Source organism: Ovis aries, chromosome 5, assembly GCF_016772045.2.
Source record: "Ovis aries strain OAR_USU_Benz2616 breed Rambouillet chromosome 5, ARS-UI_Ramb_v3.0, whole genome shotgun sequence".
Classification (NCBI taxonomy): Eukaryota; Metazoa; Chordata; class Mammalia; order Artiodactyla; family Bovidae; genus Ovis; species Ovis aries.
Genome location: NC_056058.1, coordinates 18,360,551 through 18,382,586, shown reverse-complemented (window position 1 = coordinate 18,382,586; position 22,036 = coordinate 18,360,551). Strand labels below are relative to the sequence as shown.

The 22,036-nt window shown below is 51.8% G+C and overlaps 1 protein-coding gene across 16 annotated transcripts in view; it reads left to right on the top strand.

Annotated features, from left to right (window-relative positions):
• Positions 1–21,836, top strand: part of CELF5 (CUGBP Elav-like family member 5) — a 50,380-nt gene extending 28,544 nt beyond the window's left edge. For 2 of the 16 annotated variants that reach the window (XM_042250184.2, XM_042250183.2), the window contains exons 3-12: positions 465–516; positions 2,299–2,427; positions 3,931–4,010; positions 5,673–5,819; positions 6,698–6,839; positions 6,943–7,089; positions 8,867–8,929; positions 9,685–9,801; positions 12,451–12,594; positions 18,388–21,836. In XM_042250184.2, the coding sequence (XP_042106118.1) occupies positions 465–516; positions 2,299–2,427; positions 3,931–4,010; positions 5,673–5,819; positions 6,698–6,839; positions 6,943–7,089; positions 8,867–8,929; positions 9,685–9,801; positions 12,451–12,594; positions 18,388–18,515 (1,149 nt within the window). In that variant the 3' untranslated portion in view covers positions 18,516–21,836. Of the gene's footprint in view, positions 1–464; positions 517–2,298; positions 2,428–3,930; positions 4,011–5,672; positions 5,820–6,697; positions 6,840–6,942; positions 7,090–8,866; positions 8,930–9,684; positions 9,802–12,450; positions 12,595–18,293 lie in introns of all 16 variants that reach the window. The other 14 variants (XR_003589382.3, XR_006059897.2, XM_027969897.3 and 11 more) reach the window with 14 other exon arrangements.
• Positions 21,837–22,036: the final 200 nt, after the last annotated feature.

The window sequence follows — 22,036 nt, the reverse complement described above, 5'->3', positions numbered from 1 at the left end:
AGAGACTTGGAACTCCCACTACTTCACTTCCACTATATTCTATTGGTCAAAACAAGTTGCATGGCCAAGTCCAGATAGAGGAGGTAAAGAAACAGACTCCGGTTCTCAATGAGAGGAGCCACAATGTCCCATTACATACAGGGACCACAGGAGTTGTGCCATCTTGGCAAGCAATCTATCATACTTCGGGGAGGGGTGGGTGGGTGCAGCAGGGAGACTTCCTGGATGAAGGGGTATTGTTCCTGGGTTTTGAAGGCAAAGTAGGAGTTTTTCAGGTAGCAAGAGTAAAGCCCTGGAGGTAGGACCATGTGTCATTGGGTGTGACTGAGGTGCTGGTTGCTGCCAGAAGCTGGTGGGATGCTGAGGCTGGGGAAATGGGCAGGAGTGCCTGGCAGGGCTCAGATGAAGCTCCCACCACACTACCCCCACTGTCCACCTTGACCTCCCTCCCCTTCTCTTCACAGATGGCGCGGCCAATCCAGGTGAAGCCTGCGGACAGCGAAAGCCGTGGAGGTAGTTGTCATCTCTCCACGGCTGCCAGGCTGTGGGTTGATGGAGGAATGGGAGGAGGGAAATCCTTGCACAAAAGGTGATGGGAAAGGCAGAGGCCCCCGCGAGGGTGGGGCAAGGTGGTAGAGAAGGAAGGCATGGGTCCCTCCTCCTAACCATAGGGACACAGGCCCAGCTGTGGAGGGTATGGCCAGGCCCTGCTGCTTTGCCCTAGAACTTGAAATACCTGATTCATTTCAGGTTGCAGTGATGGATATCTTCAGATGCAGAGGCACTGGGGGACCCCAAAGGACTATGGATGGCTTTCTGGGTTGTGTGTGTGCACAACTGGACATATGAGCCAGTGCATATGTGTGTGTGTGAGCATGCATTCCTGGGTATGCCTGTGTGCGGATGTGTATGGGTGTGTGCACATGGGCATGTGTTTTCTGGCTGGTTCAGTGCCTGTCTGTGTGCACATCTGTGTGCCTGGGCAGTGCATAGGTGCATAGGTGTATATGTACAAGCATGTGTGCCTGACTGTTCTAGGCTGGGAGTGTGGGTGTGCAGGCTCGGTCTTGTTGTCTACGTGAGGTTGGACCTCAGGATGGGTGTGTGCCATCAGGAGATGCTTGACTGTCCCCCATGGGATCCAAGACTAGCCATTCTTAGATCCTTTGACCACTCCTCCCCATCTCAGATGGATTGCGGGCCTGAAGAAGAGCACTCAGCCTTGGAGATGGTGTGGTGGGCAGGGCTGTTAGGACCTCTGTGTATGCATAGGAGTGTGGTAAAGCCCATCTGGGCTGGGAGCCCATTTTCACACTCTCAACCTGGCTTCCAGTGGGGGTCAGGGATTGGAGAAGGGGCTCTGCATGTTTTCATCTCTGTCTGTCTCTCTTTGTCTCTCTCATTCTCTCTCTCCCTCTCCCTCCATCTGTTTCTCTCTCATCTTTTTCTCTCCTCCTATCTCTCTGGTTCTCTCAGAGCCTCTCTGTGTGTCTCTTTGTCTCTTCCTGTTCCTCTCTTTGCCTATCTCTGTCTCTTGGTCTCTCCCTGTCCCTCTCTCTCCCTCCCACCCCCATGAATGACAGCTGCCAGAGAACGGGTTTCCATAGCAACCCAACTCACCATTCCTCTCAGAGGAAGCTGCCTGGTCCCTGATTACAGGGGAGCAGTGCAACTCCCCCGGGAGGCGGGAGAGGGCTCTACTCCCTCACATGGGAGAGGCTGGGCCAGACTGGCCCTTGGCCTTAGGCTTGGGCAGGTCCCAGCCAGGCTTCCAGCCAATCCCAGGATCCCCAGACACCTGGTCTCTTGCACACACATGCTTTTATTCATTCATCAGACATTGATTTTTTGGCTTCTCCGGAGCCCTGGGAAAGTCCGATGGGGAGCTCTGCTGGGTACTGTGAGAATGCAGGCGCCCTCAGTGATCATCGCTGCCTAGAAAATTTAGATGGCAGACAGACATAGACCCTAGTACTGTGTGTGGGCTTTCTGAAGAACTCAGAGAGGTGGAGGAGCCCAGAGGCGGGAGTAGCCGTTTTGCCCAGAATGGGGAGCAGTTGAGCAGAGAGGGCATTCTAGGCAGAGGGCACTGAATGAGGTGGGAAGCCTCAGGCACGTGGGCGGGTGAGAAACACAGGCAGGGAAAGCGCGAGGCTGCGTCCTCCTTCACACGCGCAGAAGAGGGCCCGGGGAGGTCCAGGGGCCCCGCTCCACGCCCGGGTGCCTCGGCTTTCTGCTAGAGGGGTGCGGAAGTTCCCGGAGGTTAGGACTTGGCTGAGGTGGTGTCTCCGCCCACAGGGGACCGGAAGCTGTTTGTGGGGATGCTGAACAAGCAGCAGTCAGAGGAGGACGTGCTGCGGCTGTTCCAGCCCTTCGGGGTCATCGACGAGTGCACCGTGCTCCGGGGACCTGACGGCAGCAGCAAAGGTGACCGGCTGGGGGCGGGGCTAGCTCCGGGGGCGGGACTATAGGAGGGCGCGGCTGGTGGGATGGGGCGGTGCGGGCCCAGGAGAGGGAGGCTGGATCCGGGGGGCGGGGCTGAGCTTGTGGGAAGGGACTGGCCCACAGTGGGCGTGGCCTGGCACGTGGTTAGCAGGCCAGCCGGATGGGGTTCCTCTAGGCACACAAAAGGGTGGGGCTGGCCCAGGGGGCGGGGCGAGCAGAGGCTGTCTAGTCTCACCTGGTCCCACCTGGCAGCCCAGGACGTCTGGGCCTGCCTCCTGTGTCTGTATCCATCAGACTGTTTCTGTCTGGATTTGCCTGTGTCTTCTGGACTATCGGTCTACCTGATCCTACTTACTCCACCGTTCCTATAAGGTTGTACCGTCCAGGAATGATTGTTTTATGATCTCCAACAACTTGTTTTCTGGTTTGCTCTGTTTGGGTCTTCAGGTGTCTGGTGATCTCTGTCTACCCGATTCTATTTGTTCAGGTTTATCTGTCCAGAACTGGCCTGTCTCTGCCCTTGTGACTTTGTCTTACTAGGACTGAATATATTTGACGGTCCTTGTCTATTTATTTGCCTGGCTCTTTTCTAAAAATTGAGATATGATCACACACTGTAATCACATACTGCCAAGGCAGGAGGCGCAAGAGATGTGGGTTTGATCCATGAGTCAGGAAGATCCCCTGGGGGGTGGAAATGACAATCCACTCCAGTATTCTTGCCTGGGAAATCCCATGGACAGAGGAGCCAGGGAGTCACAAAGAGTTGGACAAGACTGAGCACACACACACATACTGTAAAATTCACCTTTTAAAAGTGGACAGTGGGGAAAAAAAAAAGTGGACAGTGAAATGCTTCACAAAATTCACAGAACTATGCACCTGTCATCATTATCGAATTCCAGAACATCTTTACTCCTCTCCCTCAAATTCGTGTGACCCTTCCATAGCCCTCTGTCTGGAACTGGATCCTATGACCATCTGTCTGGATCTGCCTGTGTCTAGTGGTCTCTGGTTGTCTGTCTGCCTGATTCTGCCCTTGCCCGATGACTCTTCACCCCCATCTATCCAACTCTGGTCACATGGGTGTATCCATCTGGGTCTGAGTGTACCTCTGCCCGAGTGTGTCCATGTCACTCTCTGTGTCTGATGGTTTGTCACTTTAATTCTGCCTATCTAATTACAACTCTGGACCTTGTGGTATTGGTGGCTGGTGGGTGTTCTCTAATCGTGTCCCCTTCACTTGTTCTAATGGGCAGTTCCTGCCTCCCTACCCTGGGCACCACCTCACACCCTCTGATGATGTATTGGACAAACAGTTGTCTTACTGTCTGATTCTTTGTTGTTCCACTGTCTGTCTGAACATGTGGCTGCCTGTCTCTCTGTTGTCCGACCTGTGGGCTGCCCATGTCCATCCTGACCTGCTGTGCAGGGCTGCCAGCCCCTCTCCTGTGTCCCCTCACCCCTCCCCTTCTCTCGGAGCAGGCTGTGCCTTCGTGAAGTTCTCCTCCCACACCGAGGCTCAGGCGGCCATACACGCCCTGCACGGCAGCCAGACCATGCCGGTGAGTCAGAGCTGCCCTGGGCAATTTGGGTCAGGGTAGGCAAGGGGGAGGGGCCTGGCCTGACCATCCCAGCCATCTGGTAACCCCTGGCCCTTCTTCAGTGAGGGGACAGGGTGGGGAGAAAGAAGTGCATCTCTGATGGTGATATGACTGGGTATATGTATGTACTTGTGTGTGTGTGTATAAGCATGCAAGTGTAGACTATGCAGAATGTTCTGCCAGTGTTTGGCTGCCCATGTGTGAGTATGTGTGGGCCAGTGTGTGTGTTGGTGTGCACACGTGCATGTGCCTGAAAGTGTGCTTCCATGTCTGTATGTGAGTGTGTTGTTGTGAGTAGATGGGTGTCAGTGTGCACATGAAGTGTGTGGAAATGGATATATGTTCACATGTATGCTGATGCATATGCACGTGTATACACTGTGACTGCATGCATGCAAGTGTGTTGAGAGGGTGTGCTCATGTGAGTGCACATATGTAAGTTATATAGGTAAGTGCACATATGTGTTTGTGTGTGAGTGTGCCCCAGTGATACGGGGGGAATGAATGCATGTGTGTGCATCTGTAAGAGTATGTGAGTGTGTGTGGAGGGGTGAGCACGTGTGTGAATGTAGACAAATATGTGTGTACATGTGTGTGTGAGTATATGTGCATATATTGTTGAGTGTATGCATGTGAGTGTGGATGGTGAGTGTGAGTCACTGTGGGTGGAATGCATGTGTGTGTGCAGATATGTGTGAGCCCCAGAGGAACAGGAAGGGATGGGGCGGGAGGGGCCTGCAGTTCAAGGCCAAGAAGCTTGGGATTCCTCCCAGGGCAATGGGGAGCCCTCCAGGGTTTCCTCAGGAGAAGGAAGGGGCAGGCCATTGGGAAATGTTTCCGTGGGGCCAGTGTGGGAGATAGGCAGGTGGCAAGTCTAGAACTGGGAGCTGGTGGGCCTGCAGCCATGAGAGGCTGGAGGAGACCACTCGGGTCTTGGAGGTGGCCCTGCCACCCAGAAAAGTGGCCCTGGGAGCCTCCATCACTGTACAAAAATGTCCTAATCTGCCACAAGACAGGCCTCGGGGAACCCACTCTCTTTTCTCTTGTTCTGCAACATGGAATGAAGAGCAGGGAAGTCTCAGATCCTCCCTTCTCTTGCTCTCTGGGTCACTGGGCATCAGTTCTAGTCCTTGGATAGGGAGGAATCAACTCAATCCAAGGTCAAGCTTTCTCCTGCTCAGAGCCATCCACTGATGGAGCTAGTGAGTGGAGAGGTAGTGAGCTCCCCATCAAATGAGGTATTCAATTTCTCAAATGATTGGAACCTCACCTGTTCTCAGGTGTGGGCAGCTATAGAATCCTCTGTATGGGCCTTCATTGTTCCTCTCCAGCACTTGGGTTCTCCACCTTTTTTGAAATTATGGCTGACAGTCAGGTCCTCCTCTGCTTCCCAGAGGCAGCCCCCACTGGGCCTGGGTGCCCCACTTGTGTGCATGGCAGCCTACAAGGTCAAGTGCGAGACCCAGGACGCTGGTCTCCAGACTAGCCTCACTGTGGCCCCTGGGACCTTGAGGGAGGGGCTGATAGTTGCTGCCACCCACACCCCTACACTCCCCCCAAGGTACCTCAGAGTCCTGGCAATGTCCCCCTTCTTTCCCTCTCTGCTTGTGGCTGCCCTTGCAGGGTGCCTCCTCCAGCCTGGTGGTCAAGTTTGCTGACACAGACAAGGAGCGGACGCTGAGGCGCATGCAGCAGATGGTGGGCCAGCTGGGCATCCTGACTCCGTCCCTCACCCTGCCCTTCAGCCCCTACAGTGCCTACGCCCAGGCTGTGAGTGACCAGCGGACACACTCCTGTCTCCAGTGGGGCTCCTGACACCGCTGTTTTGAGGGCCCAGCTCAGTGTCTCTCTCTTTCTTTCTCCATCTAGTCTCTGTCGAGTGCCTCTGCCTCTCTGTCTATCTTTCTGTTTCTCTTGCCCAGTCTCTGACTCATGGCCTTATTCTGGCTATGGCTAAGTCCCCAGATCCAGTCCACCTCCTGACCTTAACCCCAGCTTAGCCCCCCACCATGAACTATGCTCTGAGCCCAAGCTGAACCCCAACTGACAGGACCCCAGGCTCAGCCACCAAATCCAGCCTGAGCCACAACCCTGGGCGAATGTCAAATCAAGACCCAGTCTTGGGTTGACCCCCAGATCTGGCTGTTCCCCAAATCTAGATAATCCCCAATTCTAGCTAAACCTCCAGGCTGACTCCAAACAGACCCAGCCCTGAGTAAGTTCAACACTGGCTGAGCTTGGGACTTCCCTGGCAGTTGCCATGCCTCCATGCCTCCAATGCACGGTGCGCAGGTTCAATCCCTGGCTGCGGTAATAAGATCCTACATGCTGTATGCATGGCACAACCCAAACAAACAGAACACATAAAAAAAAATTGGCTGAGCCCTGGTCCCAGACTAAGTTCTGATCATAGACTGAGCTCCAGTCCCTGGCTGAGCTCTGATTCCTAAATGATCCTTGAACAGAGTCTGAGCCTTGATCCTGGGCTGAGCCCCAATTCCTAACTGAGCTCTAACCTGACCTGAGCCAAGATACCTGGCCTGACTTCCTGCCCCTGTTTCTGGAGGACTGGCCCCTCAACCCCATGAGCCATGCTCTAAGGCCAGGTGCCACTTGGACTGTGTACCTGACTCCCTCTCCACCCCCAGCTCATGCAACAGCAGACGACGGTCCTGTCCACATCAGGCAGCTACCTGAGCCCCGGCGTGGCCTTCTCACCCTGCCACATCCAGCAGATTGGCGCTGTCAGCCTTAACGGGCTGCCTGCCACACCCATCGCCCCTGCCTCTGGTGAGAGTCTGCCAGGGGCCCACAGATGGGGGGCAGAGCCGGGGCTATGACTCTTAGCCTTAGCTGGGGCTAAGGCTCCCCATGATGCTCTTCCGCTCCCCAGGACTGCATTCGCCCCCGCTGCTCGGCACTGCCGCTGTGCCCGGCCTCGTGGCCCCCATCACCAACGGCTTTGCAGGTGTCGTGCCCTTCCCTGGCGGGCACCCTGCCCTAGAAACCGTATATGCCAATGGCCTTGTGCCCTACCCAGGTAACTTGGGTGGTCCCCTGGGGCTGAGGAGAGTGGTAGGGTGCAGGGAGGGTGTCCCTGGGACAAGCATGAATCCCTTTGCCTTGGTGTCTAGGGAACAAAAGTACAGGAAGCAGGGACTCTTAGGTTAATAGATACTAGCTATGGGTGCAGAGGGGCTTCCCTGGTAGTTCAGCTGGTAAAGAATCCACCTGCAATGCAGGAGACCCCGGTTTGATTCCTGGATCAGGAAGATCCCCTGGAGAAGGGATAGGCTACTCACTCCAGTATTCATGGGTTTCCCTGGTGGCTTAGACAGTAAACAATCTGCCTGCAATGCAGGAGACCTGGGTTCAATCCCTGGGTTGGGAAGATCCCCTGGAGGAGGGCATGGCAACCCACTCCACTATTCTTGCCTGGAGAATCCCCATGGACAAAGGAGCCTAAAGGGCTACAGTCCATGGGGTCACAAAGAGTCAGACACGACTGAGCAACTAAGCACACACACACACATGGGCACAGAGAAGGGGGTTAAACATAGGAAGTTTGCAGTCAGAACTTCCTGGCTTCAAATTCCAATTCAGTGCCCCTTGTGGGGAGCTTCTTTACATCTCTGAGCCTCAGTTCGCTCATCTGGAAAATGGGACAGATAGTATCATTCATCTCATGATGTTGCTCTGATGAAGCAATCAGTCTGTAAGATGCTAACCCTTCTCCTGGTACCAAGAAGGGTACCATCAATCTTTACTATTAATCATTACCATTTGGGATCAGTGCCCATATTCATTCATTCATTCATTCATCCAGGATTGACCATGAACTGATTTGTTGCACTGGACTCTGCCCTACTGAAGCAGAGGTCTCACCTTTCTCTACCCTATATCCTGATTTCAAGGCAAATGTCTTCCCACACCTTGCTTAGGTGAAGTTTGTCATCTGGGTTTCCACCACTGAGAATCTGTTTATTTTTATTTTGTAATAATTGGCGCTCACAGGGAGTTTCAAACATAGTACAGAGAGGTCCTGGTTACCCCTCTCCCAGTGTCTCCGGATGCTAACATCTTACATAACAACAGTATGTTGTCAAAACTAGGAAACTGGCTTCAGTACAGTACAATGAACAGACCCTGTTCAGACTTCACTATTTACAGGCACTTGTGTGTGTGTGTGGCTCGTTAATTTAAGTCATTTCATCACAGGTATAGTTTTGTATAATCACCACCACATTCAACATACAGCACTGTTCCATTACTATGAAGTAATTCATTCATGTGACCCCTTTACTGGCTTATCTCTCTGCCCTCACTACCCTATCTTCTAACAACCTTTCTCCATTCAAGGAGATTTTTAGTTGCCTCGACAAGCCCTCTCCTCCCCCTGTGTCCTCCACTAGGGACTGTTGGAAGGTCACAGTCACATAGGGGATCCATAGGCTGTCTGATGATCAAGGGAAAAGAGGGAAGAGATGTGAATGGGTGGTGATCAGGAGCAGAGACCTGGAGCCCTAGAATATCCAGAGAAAAAAGGGGGAGGAGCAAGGGGGTCTGGATGGGGACAAAGAGTTGGGAGTTAAACCTCTCTGGAGTCAGAGAAAACTGGATTCGAGTTGAGTGGCCCTGTGCCAGCTGCTGTTTTCCCACCTGTAAGAGGTTCCCTGAGCTTCAGTTTTCCTCACCTGTGGAATGAGGGTCATACCTATAAAGTGTTTATGCAGAAATGAAGCCAGGGTGGATGCTGTGGGGTGGATGGAAGACTTCTGCTGCCCCCACCCCACTGAGCCCCTCCGTCTGCCCCGCAGCTCAGAGTCCGACGGTAGCCGAGACCCTCCATCCTGCCTTCTCTGGAGTCCAGCAGTACACAGGTAGGGAGGCAGTGCGGTGCCCCAACGTGGGCACCCCCCTACCCCTGCCCTCAGTTTCCTCCCTGGGCTAGCCACTCCACACCCCTAGCTGCACTTAGATCTGGTTCCACCCCTCAGGGCCGCCCTCTCATTCTACCTTCCCTCTTCTGTCTAGCCATACCTCCTACTTTGTGGCTTGGCCCCCGTCTCACCCTCCTTCGACATTTGGCCCTGCCCCTCATAACCTGCGTTTGGTCCCTCTTGTCGAGTCCTGCTCGGACCCGCTCTCCAATGTGACCACGCCCCTTCATTCTTCCCAGGACCCGGCATTGGCTCCGCCCTCAGCCATGGTACCCGACCCCTCAAATATGGCCCCGCCCATTAAACGCTTCCCTGCCCCATCCGTCTCTCCCATGTGACCACGCCCACTCTGCCTTCCCGAGACCTGTCGTGGCCCCACCCTCAGCCACAACCACGCCCACTCGGCTCTTTCCTGTGGCCTTGGCCCCTCCCTCAGACTGCCTCTCCCATGTGACCACGCCCCCTCCCTCTTCCTAAAATCTGGCCTTGGCTCTGCCCTCAGTCATGGCCCCACCATTCGATTATGACCCCTTTCCCTTCTACTCTTCCCTGTTGTCTTAGTACTTCTCTCAGACCAACTCTCCCCTGTGACCACGCCCATCCACCGTCCCAAGACCCGTCTTGGCCCCACCCTAGGCTGTGACCTCGCCCCTCAGTCTTAGCCCCGCCCCACGCGCCCCCCGGCCTCACCCCAGGTCCGCCCTGTGTCTCGCTCCCGGTCTCTGCAGCCATGTACCCCACCGCGGCCATCACGCCCATCGCGCACAGCGTCCCCCAGCCGCCGCCCCTCCTGCAGCAGCAGCAGCGAGAAGGTGAGGGGGCCGCGACCTCCCCTGGGCGCCAGCCCCGCCCTTTGACCGCCCCCCTCCACCTCCAGGACCGCCTGGCCTCGGGGAACTGCTCGGCCTGAGGGCCGGAGAGGCGTGCATTCAGTTCCCGGCATCACCTGGGTGTTTGGGAGGCAATTGACTCTTGGTCTCTGAGCCTCCGTCTTCTCCTTCGGAAAGTGGGAACCGGGCTAGTCCCGACCCCATAGGGATAGCAGTGACCCTGTCCCCACCAGGAGCTGTCTTCAAGTGGAATGACTTTTTTTGAGTTTGAGGTCAGGGGGTGGGGTGATGAGGTTCTCTGGTGAGATGAGGATTCCTCAGTAAAGTCAAGTGGGAGAGGAGTTAGATTCTGGGTCGGACCGCGGGGATTCAAATCCACCCAGTGCTGACTTGAGGCATCGTCGGGAAGGCACCTCCCTGCTCCGTGCCTATTTCCTCATCGCCACACAGCGACCACCCTACCACGAGGCCTTGCTGGGGAGTGAGCAGCACGGTTCCTGACACATAGTAGGCACTCAGTCTGGGAGGCATTTCCTCGCCTTAATGCATCTAGCGGGGGTGCTGGTGGGGGAGTTGGGGCCAGGCGACCAGCCAGAAAAGTCCTCCAACCGCCCCAGGACATGGGAAGTTTATGGATGGCCTGGCCTGTGGACTGAGTTCTGTGAGGTTCTGTTCAATTCCTTGCCCAGCGGGGTGCTGTGGGTAAAAGCTGGTTCCAATGCCGTCGGTACTGCTGTAACAGGACAGGATATCTGCTTTCTGGAAAGCCACCCGAGTTCTAGAGCCTCACAATACCAACTGCAAGGCTCGTGGGGGAAGTTAGGTCAGGGTACACCACTCAAAATGTTGCCTGTGGGAGTTCTCTGGTGGCCCAGTGGTTAAGACTCTGTGCTTCCACTACAGGGGGCACAACTTCAATCCCTGGTTGAGAAACTAAGATACCTCATGCAGCCCTGGTGTGGCCAAAAATTTTTTTTACAAGTTGGCTGTTACATGGCATAAAAAAAAAAAAAAAGATAAGACCCTAATAAAAATGGTAGCACAGTTTTATGCATGTTAGATGATTAAGAAATCCATGAATAGTACAATAAATTGGGCATTCGAAGTTTGCACAGAAAATTGTCCTCAGATGGGTTGTAGCACGTGAGTTACCGTGAAGTGATGGAAAGCTTGTCCAAAATCAGACGGGAACAGGTCTTCCTCCTGATACACTTGGAGAACTGAGAAAGGTGGTGGATGTTGCAGCTGCGTTTGCATATGTGTGTGCATTTTGCTTTCTTATGAGGCTCAGTTCAGCTAGGTGTGGTTTTCTGCCTTCACCTAGTGTTTCTTGGAGTTGAGCTAGCACACAAGCAAATACAAAATTCATGTTTGCTCACAATTGTTCTGTAACTTATCAGTTGTGTGGAAAACACCTGTATTTTAAAAACAAGCACATTAGGGAATTCCCTAGCGGTCCACTGATTAGGACTCAGCGCTTTCACTGCCGTGATCCCAAGTTCAATCCCTGGGCGGGTAACTAAATGCAGGCAGACCTTGTGACACGGCCAGACAAACAAATAACCAAACAACAACAGCAAACAAGCACATTAGCAGAACTGTGGTCCCCATCAGGAAGGTAAGGGTGGATGTGAATGTGTAATCTTGAATTTTGTTTTTTCTGGGGTGGGGAATGTTCATCATGAGTGTTGGGATTTCTTGGTGGTTTGAGGGTTACCTTTGTTTGGGGAGACCTAGGAGAAGATCGTCTGTACGTTCAGGATTAGCAGCAGGTTTGAGGACTAAACTGGGTAATCAAGGTTTTAAAATGCTCTTATTATTTATAATTCTTATATGAGCCATGCACTGGGGATTCTTCAGGAAGGAATGATTCTGACGGTTAGCTGTGCTTTAAAAAATTATTTCTGGTTGGTATAGCATATCATTTAAACATGACCAGTGGTTTCAGGATATCTGAGATTCGGGACTGGAAAATGATCTTTTTATTTCCCTACATTTTATTTTTGCATCAGTTCTGAAATTATCCAAGCTTTTAAAAATTGACCAAGGTTTGGAGGGTTACCCAAGGTTTTGAAAATTATCTGGATGTTTGGGGTTTGGGACCAAGGTGTTACTTGTCTTATTCTAATCTGTGATCATTAGACTTTCAAAAATGAACCTTGCCATTTAAACCAGTTTTAGAGATATGGAGTGATGGCCAAGACAGTATAGAATTTCTGTTATACCCTACAACCAGTTCATCTAATTTCTGCCAATGACCAGGAGTTTGAGGTTTAGGGGTTTTCTGGGAGGTGTTGAGGTTGTCTGGGAGTTTTGGATTATCTGCAGCCTAGGATGAAAGGCTTAATTTCAGTTTGGGGGGCGAGGGATCATCTAAAGTTTGTCAGTTCTCTGGAGCCTGAGGATCAGTAGCGGTATGGAGCATCTGAATGTGGGATTTTATAGACAAGGGCTCAGGGCACCTTGCCTCCCCTCCCCACTGTTTCCACGCCCCTTCTTTCTGGGTGTCAGGGTGCGCCCCTCCCCCAATCGCTGGAGACACCAGCTGTGGGCTCCGGACCCATGCCCCTTCCCCGGGGGTCGGCCTCCTCTCCTTGGGGGCTTTATGTCTTTCTCTCCCCCCACCTGCAGGTCCCGAAGGCTGTAACCTGTTTATCTACCACCTCCCCCAGGAGTTTGGAGACACGGAGCTGACCCAGATGTTCCTGCCTTTCGGCAATATCATCTCCTCCAAGGTGTTTATGGATCGGGCCACCAACCAGAGCAAATGTTTTGGTGAGTCCTTGCTGTGGGCGCCCCTTCCTTCTTGCCGCACCCTGAACCGCAGGCCCCTTGCCCTGGGGGGGCAGGTGTGGTCAGCCATGAGACAGGTCTGGTCTGAGAGAACCGCATTCGGGGGCTTCCCTGAAGGTCCAGTGGTTAGGACTCTGCGCTTTCACTGCTCAGGGCCCGGGTTTATCCCTGGTTGGGGAAGTAAGATCCCACAAGCTGTGCAGCAGGGTCAAGGGGAAAAAAGAAAGAATCACATTTATGACCAGAACAAGCACTTATTAAGCACCTACTGTGTACCCAGCACTTAGCATGAGTCATTTCTAAGATTCCCTTGTTCATTCATTCATTCATTCAACAAATAGACACATAGGGGCTTCCCTGGTGGTCTAGTGGTTAAGACTTCAAGCTTTCACTGTGTGTGTGTGGGGAGCACAGGTTTGATCCTTGGTGGGGGAACTAGGATTCCGCATGCCACAGAGTGCAGCCAACAAATAAATCAATAACACAAGCCCTATATAGGATTAAACAAAAAAACCCAAGTAGACACACAGTGCACCTACTGTGTGCCAGTGCCCAGCACAGTGCCAGGCACAGATCAGTGAAGGAAGCCAACAAAAATCACAGTCCTGCCACTCTGCTTGTAGGACTTTCTCTGAGGATAGAAATAGTCTATATCGCCACTGTCTGAGCCGTCCATCCCATGTAACTGCTGAGCATTTGAAGTGTAGCTAGTGTGGCCAAAGCACTGAATTTTTTATTTTACTTAACTTTAATGAATTTCAATTTCAATAACAACTCATGGCCAGTGGCTGCCAACTGAATTGGAAAGCACAGGTCCAGGGGGAGGAGGTGGAAATAAATAGGCAAGAATGCTGGAGTGGGGTGCCATTCTCTCCTCCAGGAGATCTTCTCGACCCAGGGATGGAACCTGAGTCTTCTGCATTGCAGGCAGATTGTTTACTGTCTGAGCCACCAGAAAAGCCCAGGATATAGGCCAGGGTGTTATAAATGGTATAGAGAAAAAACTGGTAAGAAAATATAGACTGATAGGAGTAGGCAGTGCTTCAACTGAGGCCTGAATGATGAGGAGCCAATCATAGCAGTGTCTAGGGGAAGAGTGTTCTAGGCAGAGAGAACCACATGTGCAAAGGCCCTGGGGCAGGACAGGCCCTGAGGCAGGACAGGGCCTGGTGCATCAAAGGAACAGTGAGGAGGCCCGAGTGTCTGAAGCAAAGTGAGCCAGGAGGAGAGAGGGAAGAGAGGAAGGCAGGGAGGGGAAGGGCAGGTCGTGAAGGGCCTTGTGGGCTATGGGGAGGACTTCTTTGACCCCAGACACAGAGGATATTAAGGCTCAGAGATGTGTAACTTGCCCAAAGTCACAGGCAAGAACAACAATCTGTTTGACTCCAAAATCTGGACTCTGAACCTCACCCTGTCCTCTGGGAAGGGCTGATTCTTGACTGTTTATTAAGCTCCTGCTGTTTAGTCACTAAGTTGTGTCCCATTCTTTGCAGCCCTATGGGCTGTATACCGCTAGGCTCCTCTGTCCATGGGTTTTCCAGGCAAGAATACTGAAGTGGGTTACCATTCCCTTTTCCAGGGGATCTTCCAGACCCAGGGATCAAACCCAGGTTTCCTGCATTCGCAGGCAGATTCTTTACCACTGAGCCACCTGGGAAGCCCTGCTATATATACTCATTATCCAACCATAAAAGGGAAGAATTGTCCCCATTTACTTGGGGAGGAAGGAGAGGTACAGAATGGTCAAACAACATGCTTGAGGTCACACAGAAAGTTAGGAACAACACCCCGCCCCCGACCCAGTACCCAGCCCCCCTGCTCCCACATCCTGCTTCTCAGTTCAGTTCAGTTGCTCAGTCATGTCCGACTCTTTGCGACCCCATGGACTGCAGCATACCAGGCTTCCCTGTCCATCACCAGCTCCCAGAGCTTGCTTAAACTCATGTCCATGAAGTCGGTGATGCCATCCAACCGTCTCATCCTCTGTTGTCCCCTTCTCCTCCTGCCTTCAATCTTTCCCAACATCAGGGTTTTTCCAATGAGTCATTTCACATCCGGTGGCCAAAGTATTGGAGTTTCAGCATCAGTCCTTCCAATGAATATTCAGGACTGATTTCCTTTAGGATTGACTGGTTTGATCTTCTTACAGTCCAAGGGACTCTCAAGAGTCTTCTCCAACACCACAGTTCAAAAGCATCAATTCTTCAGCATTCAGCTTTCTATTATAGTCCAACTCTCACATCCATATATGACTATTGGAAAAACCATAGCTTTTGACTAGACAGACCTTTGATGGCAAAGTAATGTCTTTGCTTTTTAATATGCTATCTGTGCTGGTCATAACTTTTCTTCCAAGGAGCAAATGCCTTTTAATTTCATGGCTGCAGTCACCATCTGCAGTGATTTTGGAGCCCCCAAAAAGAAAGTCTCTCGTGGTTTCCATTGTTTCCCCATCTATTTGCCATGAAGTGATGGGACCAGATGCCATGATCTTAGTTTTCTGAATGTTGAGTTTTAAGCCAACTTTTTCACTCTCCTCTTTCACTTTCATCAAGAGACTCTAGTTCTTCTTCGCTTTCTGCCATAAGGGTGGTGTCATCTGCATATCTGAAGTTATTGATATTTCTCCCGGCAATCTTGATTCCAGTTTGTGCTTTATCCAGCCCGGCATTTCGCATGATGTACTCTGCATATAAGTTAAATAAACACAGTGACAATATACAGCCTTGATGTACTCCTTTCCCAATTTGGAACCAGTATGTTGTTTCATGTCCAGTTCTAACTGTTGCTTCCTGACCTGCATACAGATTTCTCAGAAGGCAGGTAAGGTAGTCTGGTATTCCCATTTCTTTAAGAATTTTCCAGTTTGTTGTGATCTACACAGTCAGAGGCTTTGGCATAGTCAATAAAGCAGAAGTAGGTGTTTTTCTGGAACTTTCTTGCTTTTTCTATGATCCAACAGATGCTGGCAATTTGATTTCTGGTTCCTCTGCCTTTTCTAAATCCAGCTTGAAGATCTGGAAGTTCGCGGTTCATGTACTGTTGAAGCCTGGCTTGGAGAATTTTGAGCATTACTTTGCCAGCGTGTGAGATGAGTGCAATTGTGTGGTAGTTTGAACATCCTTTGGCATTGCCTTTCTTTGGGATTGGAATGAAAACTGACTTTTCCAGTCCTGTGGCCACTGCTGAGTTTTCCAAATTTGTTGGCATATTGAGTGCAGCACTTTCACAGCATCATCATTTAGGATTTGAAAGCTCAACTGGAATTCCATTACCTCCACTAGCTTTGTTCGTAGTGATGCTTCCTGAGGCCCACCTGACTTTGCATTCCTGGATGGCTGGCTCTAGGTGGGTGATCACACCATCGTGGTTATCTGGGTCATGAAGATCTTTTTTGTACAGTTCTTCTGTGTATTCTTGCCATCTCTTCTTAATATCTTCTGCTGCTATTAGGTCCATACCATGTCTGTCCTTTATTGTCCCCATCTTTGCATGAAATGTTCCCTTGGTATCTCTAATTTTCTTGAAGAAATCTCTAGTCTTTCCCATTCTATTGTTTTCCTCTATTTCTTTGCATTAACTAAGGAAGGCTTTCTTATCTCTCCTTGCTATTCTTTGGAACTCTGCATTCAAATGGGTATATCTTTCCTTTTCTCCTTTGCCTTTAGTTTCTCTTCTTTTCTCAGCTATTTGTAAGGCCTCCTCAGACAACCATTTTGCCTTTTTGCATTTCTTTTCCATGGGGATGGTCTTGATCACTGCCTCCTGTACCAGAGTCATGAACCTCCGTCCATAGCTCTTCAGGCACTCTGTCTATCAGATCTAGTCCCTTGAATCTATTTGTGACTTCCACTATATAATCATAAGAGATTTGATTTAGGTAGTACCTGAATGGTCTAGTGGTTTTCCTTACTTTCTTCAATTTAAGTCTGAATTTGGCAATAAGGAGTTCATGATCTGAGCCATAGTCAGTTCCCAGTCTTGTTTGTGCTGACTTTAGAGAGCTTCTCCATCTTTGGCTGCAGAGAATGTAATCAGTCTGATTTTGGTTTTGATCATCTGGTGATGTCCATGTGTAGGGTCTTCTCTTGTGTTGTTGGAAGAGGGTGTTTGCTATGACCAGTACGTTCTCTTGGCAAAACTCTTAGCCTTTGCCCTGCTTCATTTTGTACTCCAAGGCCAAATTTACCTTGCCACATATCTCTTGCCTTCTTACTTTTGCATTCCAGTCCCCTGTGATGAAAAGGACATCTTCTTTGGGTGTTAGTTCTAGAAGGTCTTGTAGGTCTTCATAGAACAATTCAACTTCAGCTTTTTCAGCTCTACTGGTTGGTGTATAGACTTGAATTACTATGATGTTGAATGGTTTATCTTGGAAACGAACAGAGATCATTCTATCGTTTTTGAGATTTGCATCCAAGTACTGCATTTCAGACACTTTTGTTGACTGTAAGGCTACCCCATTTCTTCTAAGGGATTCTTGCCCACAGTAGTAGATATAATGATCATCTGAGTTAAATTCACCCATTCCCGTTCATTTTAGTTCACTGATTGCTAAAATGCCAGTGTTCACTCTTGCCATCTCCTGTTTGACCACTTCCAGTTTACCTTGATTCATGGACCTAACATTCCAGGTTCCTATGCAATATTGTTATTTGCAGCATCAAACTTTACTTCCATCACCAGTCACATCCACAACTGGGTGTTGTTTTTGCTTCTGGAAGCATCCTGCTTCTAGGAAGAAGAAAAAAATTTCTGGAAGAAAACCTCCATAACATTCAGCAGTCAGGGGGTCACATGCCTTCTCTGAGCCTCAGTTTTCTTGTCTGTATAATGGGAGGTGTGTGTGATATGAAGACACCCCCCTACCTTGTTTCCAGATTCCCCTATGGCCCCCTGTGGGCCTCAGCCAGACCCCTCAGCCCTGATCCCACCATCTCTCTGCCTGACCTGTCTGCCTCTCCCACAGATCTCAGGTACCCTGCCCCCAAATGCTCACACATGTGGTTCCCCTCCCCCTGGGGTGGCCCCCAGCCCCTGTAGCCTCTGCAGAGCGCCCCAGGAAGTCTATGAGAATGAACAGGTAAGGGGTAAGAGTAGGGCTGGGTGGAGGGAATTATGTGGTGGAAGCTTAAGGTGTGTGTGTCAGGAGGTGGTGCTCTGGAGTGTTTCTGATGGTCCAGGTTGGGGGATATCTGGGGCTGGAATGACTGATGGTGGCAAAGAGAGAGACAGACACGAAAAGAGAAAAGAGATGGAGGGAGAGACATAGAGAAGAAACATGAAGACAGACACACAAGGAGAGAAGAAAGGAGACAAGGACAGATAGACACAGAGACAGACAGGAAGAGTCAGATGGACAGACAAGACCCCAGATGGATGGAGGGCTTAGAGGAGGCAAAAGGTAGGGATCCATAGCCTAGAAGGAGGTAGGCCTTGGGTGGAGGAGGGAGACCGTGGCGCTCCCTGGACCCCCAGAAGCCCCACCTGTCCCCTTCTCCCCTCATCAGTTGGGAAGCCTCATCAGAGCAGAGCCCAGGTAAGGAGTGAGTGCCCTATCCCCAGAGGCATGCAAGCCCCCAGAGTGTCAGAACCAGATCAGGACTGCTGTGCGTGTTCTGGGAAGCCCCCCTACCTCCCCTGGGTCGTCTGCTCCTGCGAGCGCACACCCCCGCCCCCAGGACCCCACAAGCCGGGCAGCCAGGGCTGCAGCACTGGAGCGCGCCGAGGACGCCCGCATTGCCCACCATCGTCGGTCCACCCCGGTCTCCGCAGGCTTCGTGAGCTTTGACAACCCGGCCAGCGCGCAGACTGCCATCCAGGCCATGAATGGCTTTCAGATCGGCATGAAGAGGCTCAAAGTGCAGCTGAAGCGGCCCAAAGACCCGGGACACCCCTACTGACCGGGCCCACAGCCACTCAGAGGCTGCGGGCTTGGCCCAGGTGAGCCGCTAGGCGGCCCTGCCCCTACCCCACCCCCACCCCGTCTTGTCCGCACACTTTCCTCCTTCTCCAAACCCTCTCCAGGCTGGGGGGATGCTGCAAGAGGCTTCAAGGAGCCCCCAGGTTTGGTTGACGGGGACAGAGCTGGACAAAGACACACACCCCCCAGTCCCCTCAACCCCCTACCCCCACCCCATGGTCAGGGCTGGAACCGGAGCAGTAAGATGGGGGTGGGAAGGGCAGTTAGGGAATCTTTCCTGGAAAAGGCTTTGAAGGATGAATAGAAGTTCACCTGAGAGGCGGGCATGGTCTGGGGTGAGGCGGGCCGTGGGGAGGGGCTTTTGTCCTGTCCTAAGAATCAGTTCTCCCGGCTAGGCCCCTTTGGGAGCCCTTCCTTTGGCACAATTCACACCCAGTGGGTTGATGAAAGAGTGGAATGTTTGTCCCACCTAAGGGCATGCCAGGGATGAGGGTGGGGGTGGAAATCCCCTGAACAAACGAACAAATCCCCTAATGTCTGCACCATCAGAGTAAACGACCCTGTCAACTCATCACTTCTTTGGAGGCATGAACCGTGAGCCTCCAGGGCCAGTGGGGACACTTATAACTGTGCTCCAGCCTCGACAAGCCTCATGTGTGAAATGGGCTCATGCACGTCGCCTCCCCCAGGGGCTGCGGGGTGGATTCACACGGGGCACTCGGTGTTTTTCCAGCTGAGCCCAGGACCTGCCACCTGGAAAGCTCTTGATAACTTATTTCGATTTTTCTCCACTAAACCCTCCATTGCCGCGGTCATCACAGAGGCTCCCCACCTTGGGGTCTGGTGTGAAGTAGGTGTTCAGTGAGGGTCTGCTTCCAGACCCTCTGCCAGGGCAGCACCCACAGATTCGAGGGTGTTCAGCACCCACAGATTCGAGGGTTGTGGGTCTTTGGGGGCATGCTTGGAGACTCGCCACCTGAAGCCAACATCTGTGATCCGCGCGCTTTGAACACTCTGACAGCAAGTCTTTACTAAGCACCTATTGTGCACCAGGCGAAATGGGGGCGGGGCGCTGCTTCGTGGAGCCACAGGGAGCAGGGGAGAGGAGACAGAAAGAAACAAATATTTGTGCCCGGTGGCCAGACGAGGACATGGGGCTTAGCGACCCCTCCAAGCTGTGTGTGTCAACCTCCAAACCCCAAAATGGACTCTTTCTGCAAAGATAGGGGTCCTTGGGGATCCCAGATCCCAGTCTGGCCAGGGCAGGGGAGTGGGTGGGAGGTGATTTGTTGGCCTACGTGCCCACCCTCCCCCTCTCTTCACTCGGCGCCCTAACGCCCCTCCCTTCTCCGCCAGGTGAGGGGCCTTCCCACCCCAGGAGGGTTTCCCGCTTCCAACTGATCCAGGACTTTTCCGTAAATTACAACAGAGTTTGGACACCAGCCCCCTCCCCTCCTCTCCCTACTCCCCTGCTCCCCTCCCCAAAATGTGAAACGCTGCCCAAGGCCCCATGGAGTGGGGAAGGGGCTTCGTGGTCTTCGGGGGACTCCTGAGGTGGGGGCCAAGGATTCACTACCCCCTCCACGGAGATTTCCTCGCTTCCACCCCCTTCCCACACACACAACCTTCATGGCTTCCCCAAACGAAATTGCAACTTTTCCTATATATATATATGCGTATATATATAGAGCTATAGACAGTATATATATTTTTTGAGTATAGATCATGGGACCAAACTTTTCCGACTTCTTTCCATCCAAGAGAAGGTGACCCTGGGCCAGTCACCCAGCAGGGACGCTCAGAAGGGCTGAGGCTGGCGGGGCAGCCCAGTGTCCCCCCACCTCCCACTGTCATGTCAGACCAGGGCGCCGGTCAAGCACTGGGAATCAGCCAACGAACGCGATATACCTCCGGGACTTTTGACCCCCCCGCCACCGATAATTCTCATGGGCCTGAGGGCTCAGCCGGCTTCAGTGTCCCTGGTCCTAGCTGCAGCTTCCTGAGCCCCTGCCCCCGCGTCCCAGGGCCTTGCCTTCTCCGGATGCAGGCACAAAAGAGACCCCTTGGCCTCCCCTGACCCTTCCCCCCACCCCCAGTCATAGCCTTACTCATGTGGCCAATAGCCCTTAGCTTTCCGTCGGGGGCAGACAGGGCTGGGGGAAGCCCCCCCAACCCCTCGAGCCCCCTCCCAAGGGCAGGCAGCCACCCTCCCTGCCTTTGGATCACCAGCCTGGAATTCACTATGTCATGACCAAGATCGCCACGTGCACCGGAGGAGCCCAGTGTGCGCTGGCCCAGCACCCCTTCACCGGAGATACCTCTACAAAGAATTTTCTTTTTTTCGGTCTTTCTGAGCAGGTACAAAGAAGAAAAGAAATGGGGGGGGGAAATCAAACAACAATGGATTTTTTTGTTTCCTAGTTGGGGCGGGGAGGGATATCCCGTGGGGCGCCTCTGTATAGCTACTCAAACCGTGAAAACCCCCCTTGAAGCACAGAGTCAAGTTCTTTTTTTTTTTTTTTTTTTAATCGGATGTCCGGTGGGGCCTCATGCCAGACGAGGCACCAGAGAACTTCATAAGCTCAAGAGAAAAAAATTTTTTGAAAAGGAAAAAAAAAAAAGCATTCCCTTTTGTTTCTACCAAATGTGTTGACGGACCCAGAAAAAAAAAAAAATAGCAAAAAAAAAAGAAAAAAAGGAAGAAAAAAAAACATAGCAAAAAAAAAAAAAAAGAAGAAGAAGAAAAAAATCTTCTGACAAACCTGTTTCGATATTCCAGAGTTTGATAATTGTTCCAAGACCCTCTCTAGTGTGCCTGTGTTTTGTGAGTCTGCGTGTGTGTGTGCTCAGGGGTCGCGGGGCTTCGGCTATGTCCTGCCCCACCTGGCCCCCGCCAGGCCTGCTTGGGACTGCGTGCCGGCGTGCAGTGGTGTGTGTCCTTTGGTCCATGTTTACTGGCTGTAAATACCATTTTTATACTCCACATCAAAGACCGACGTGATTTGTACGATGTACTTTATTTCTGCTACGAGTAATTTCATGAAGTTTCAACTTGCAAAACTGACTTTTGGAGACAAACCGCCACACACACACACACACACACACACACACACACACACACACACAAGGAGGAGAAAAAGACTTGGAGGGAACTTTGAGTTGACTTGCTTTGAATCTCGAGGTCCTTGTCACTGTGGCGTGTTTCAGGTGAGAAGCTGCAGTCATCACCTTCATGTCCAAAACACCTCTCTTTGGTCTGGAGAAACTGAAAGTTTATTTAATAAAAGTTTTACTTGCTAAAGGACTGGGCCCTCCCTCATTTGCCCTCCTCTCCTCGATAAAGACCATGTGCTTCCGGTCAAGTCGGGTGCCTGGGCTAGAGATGAATCTGGATTTAGAATGAGGGGTGTGTGAGGAGAAGGGTTTGGTGTCCCCGCAGCTGAGTTCTGAGAGAACCATCCAGACGCTGAAGAAATGGAGCGTTCTTTCTCATGGAGGCAG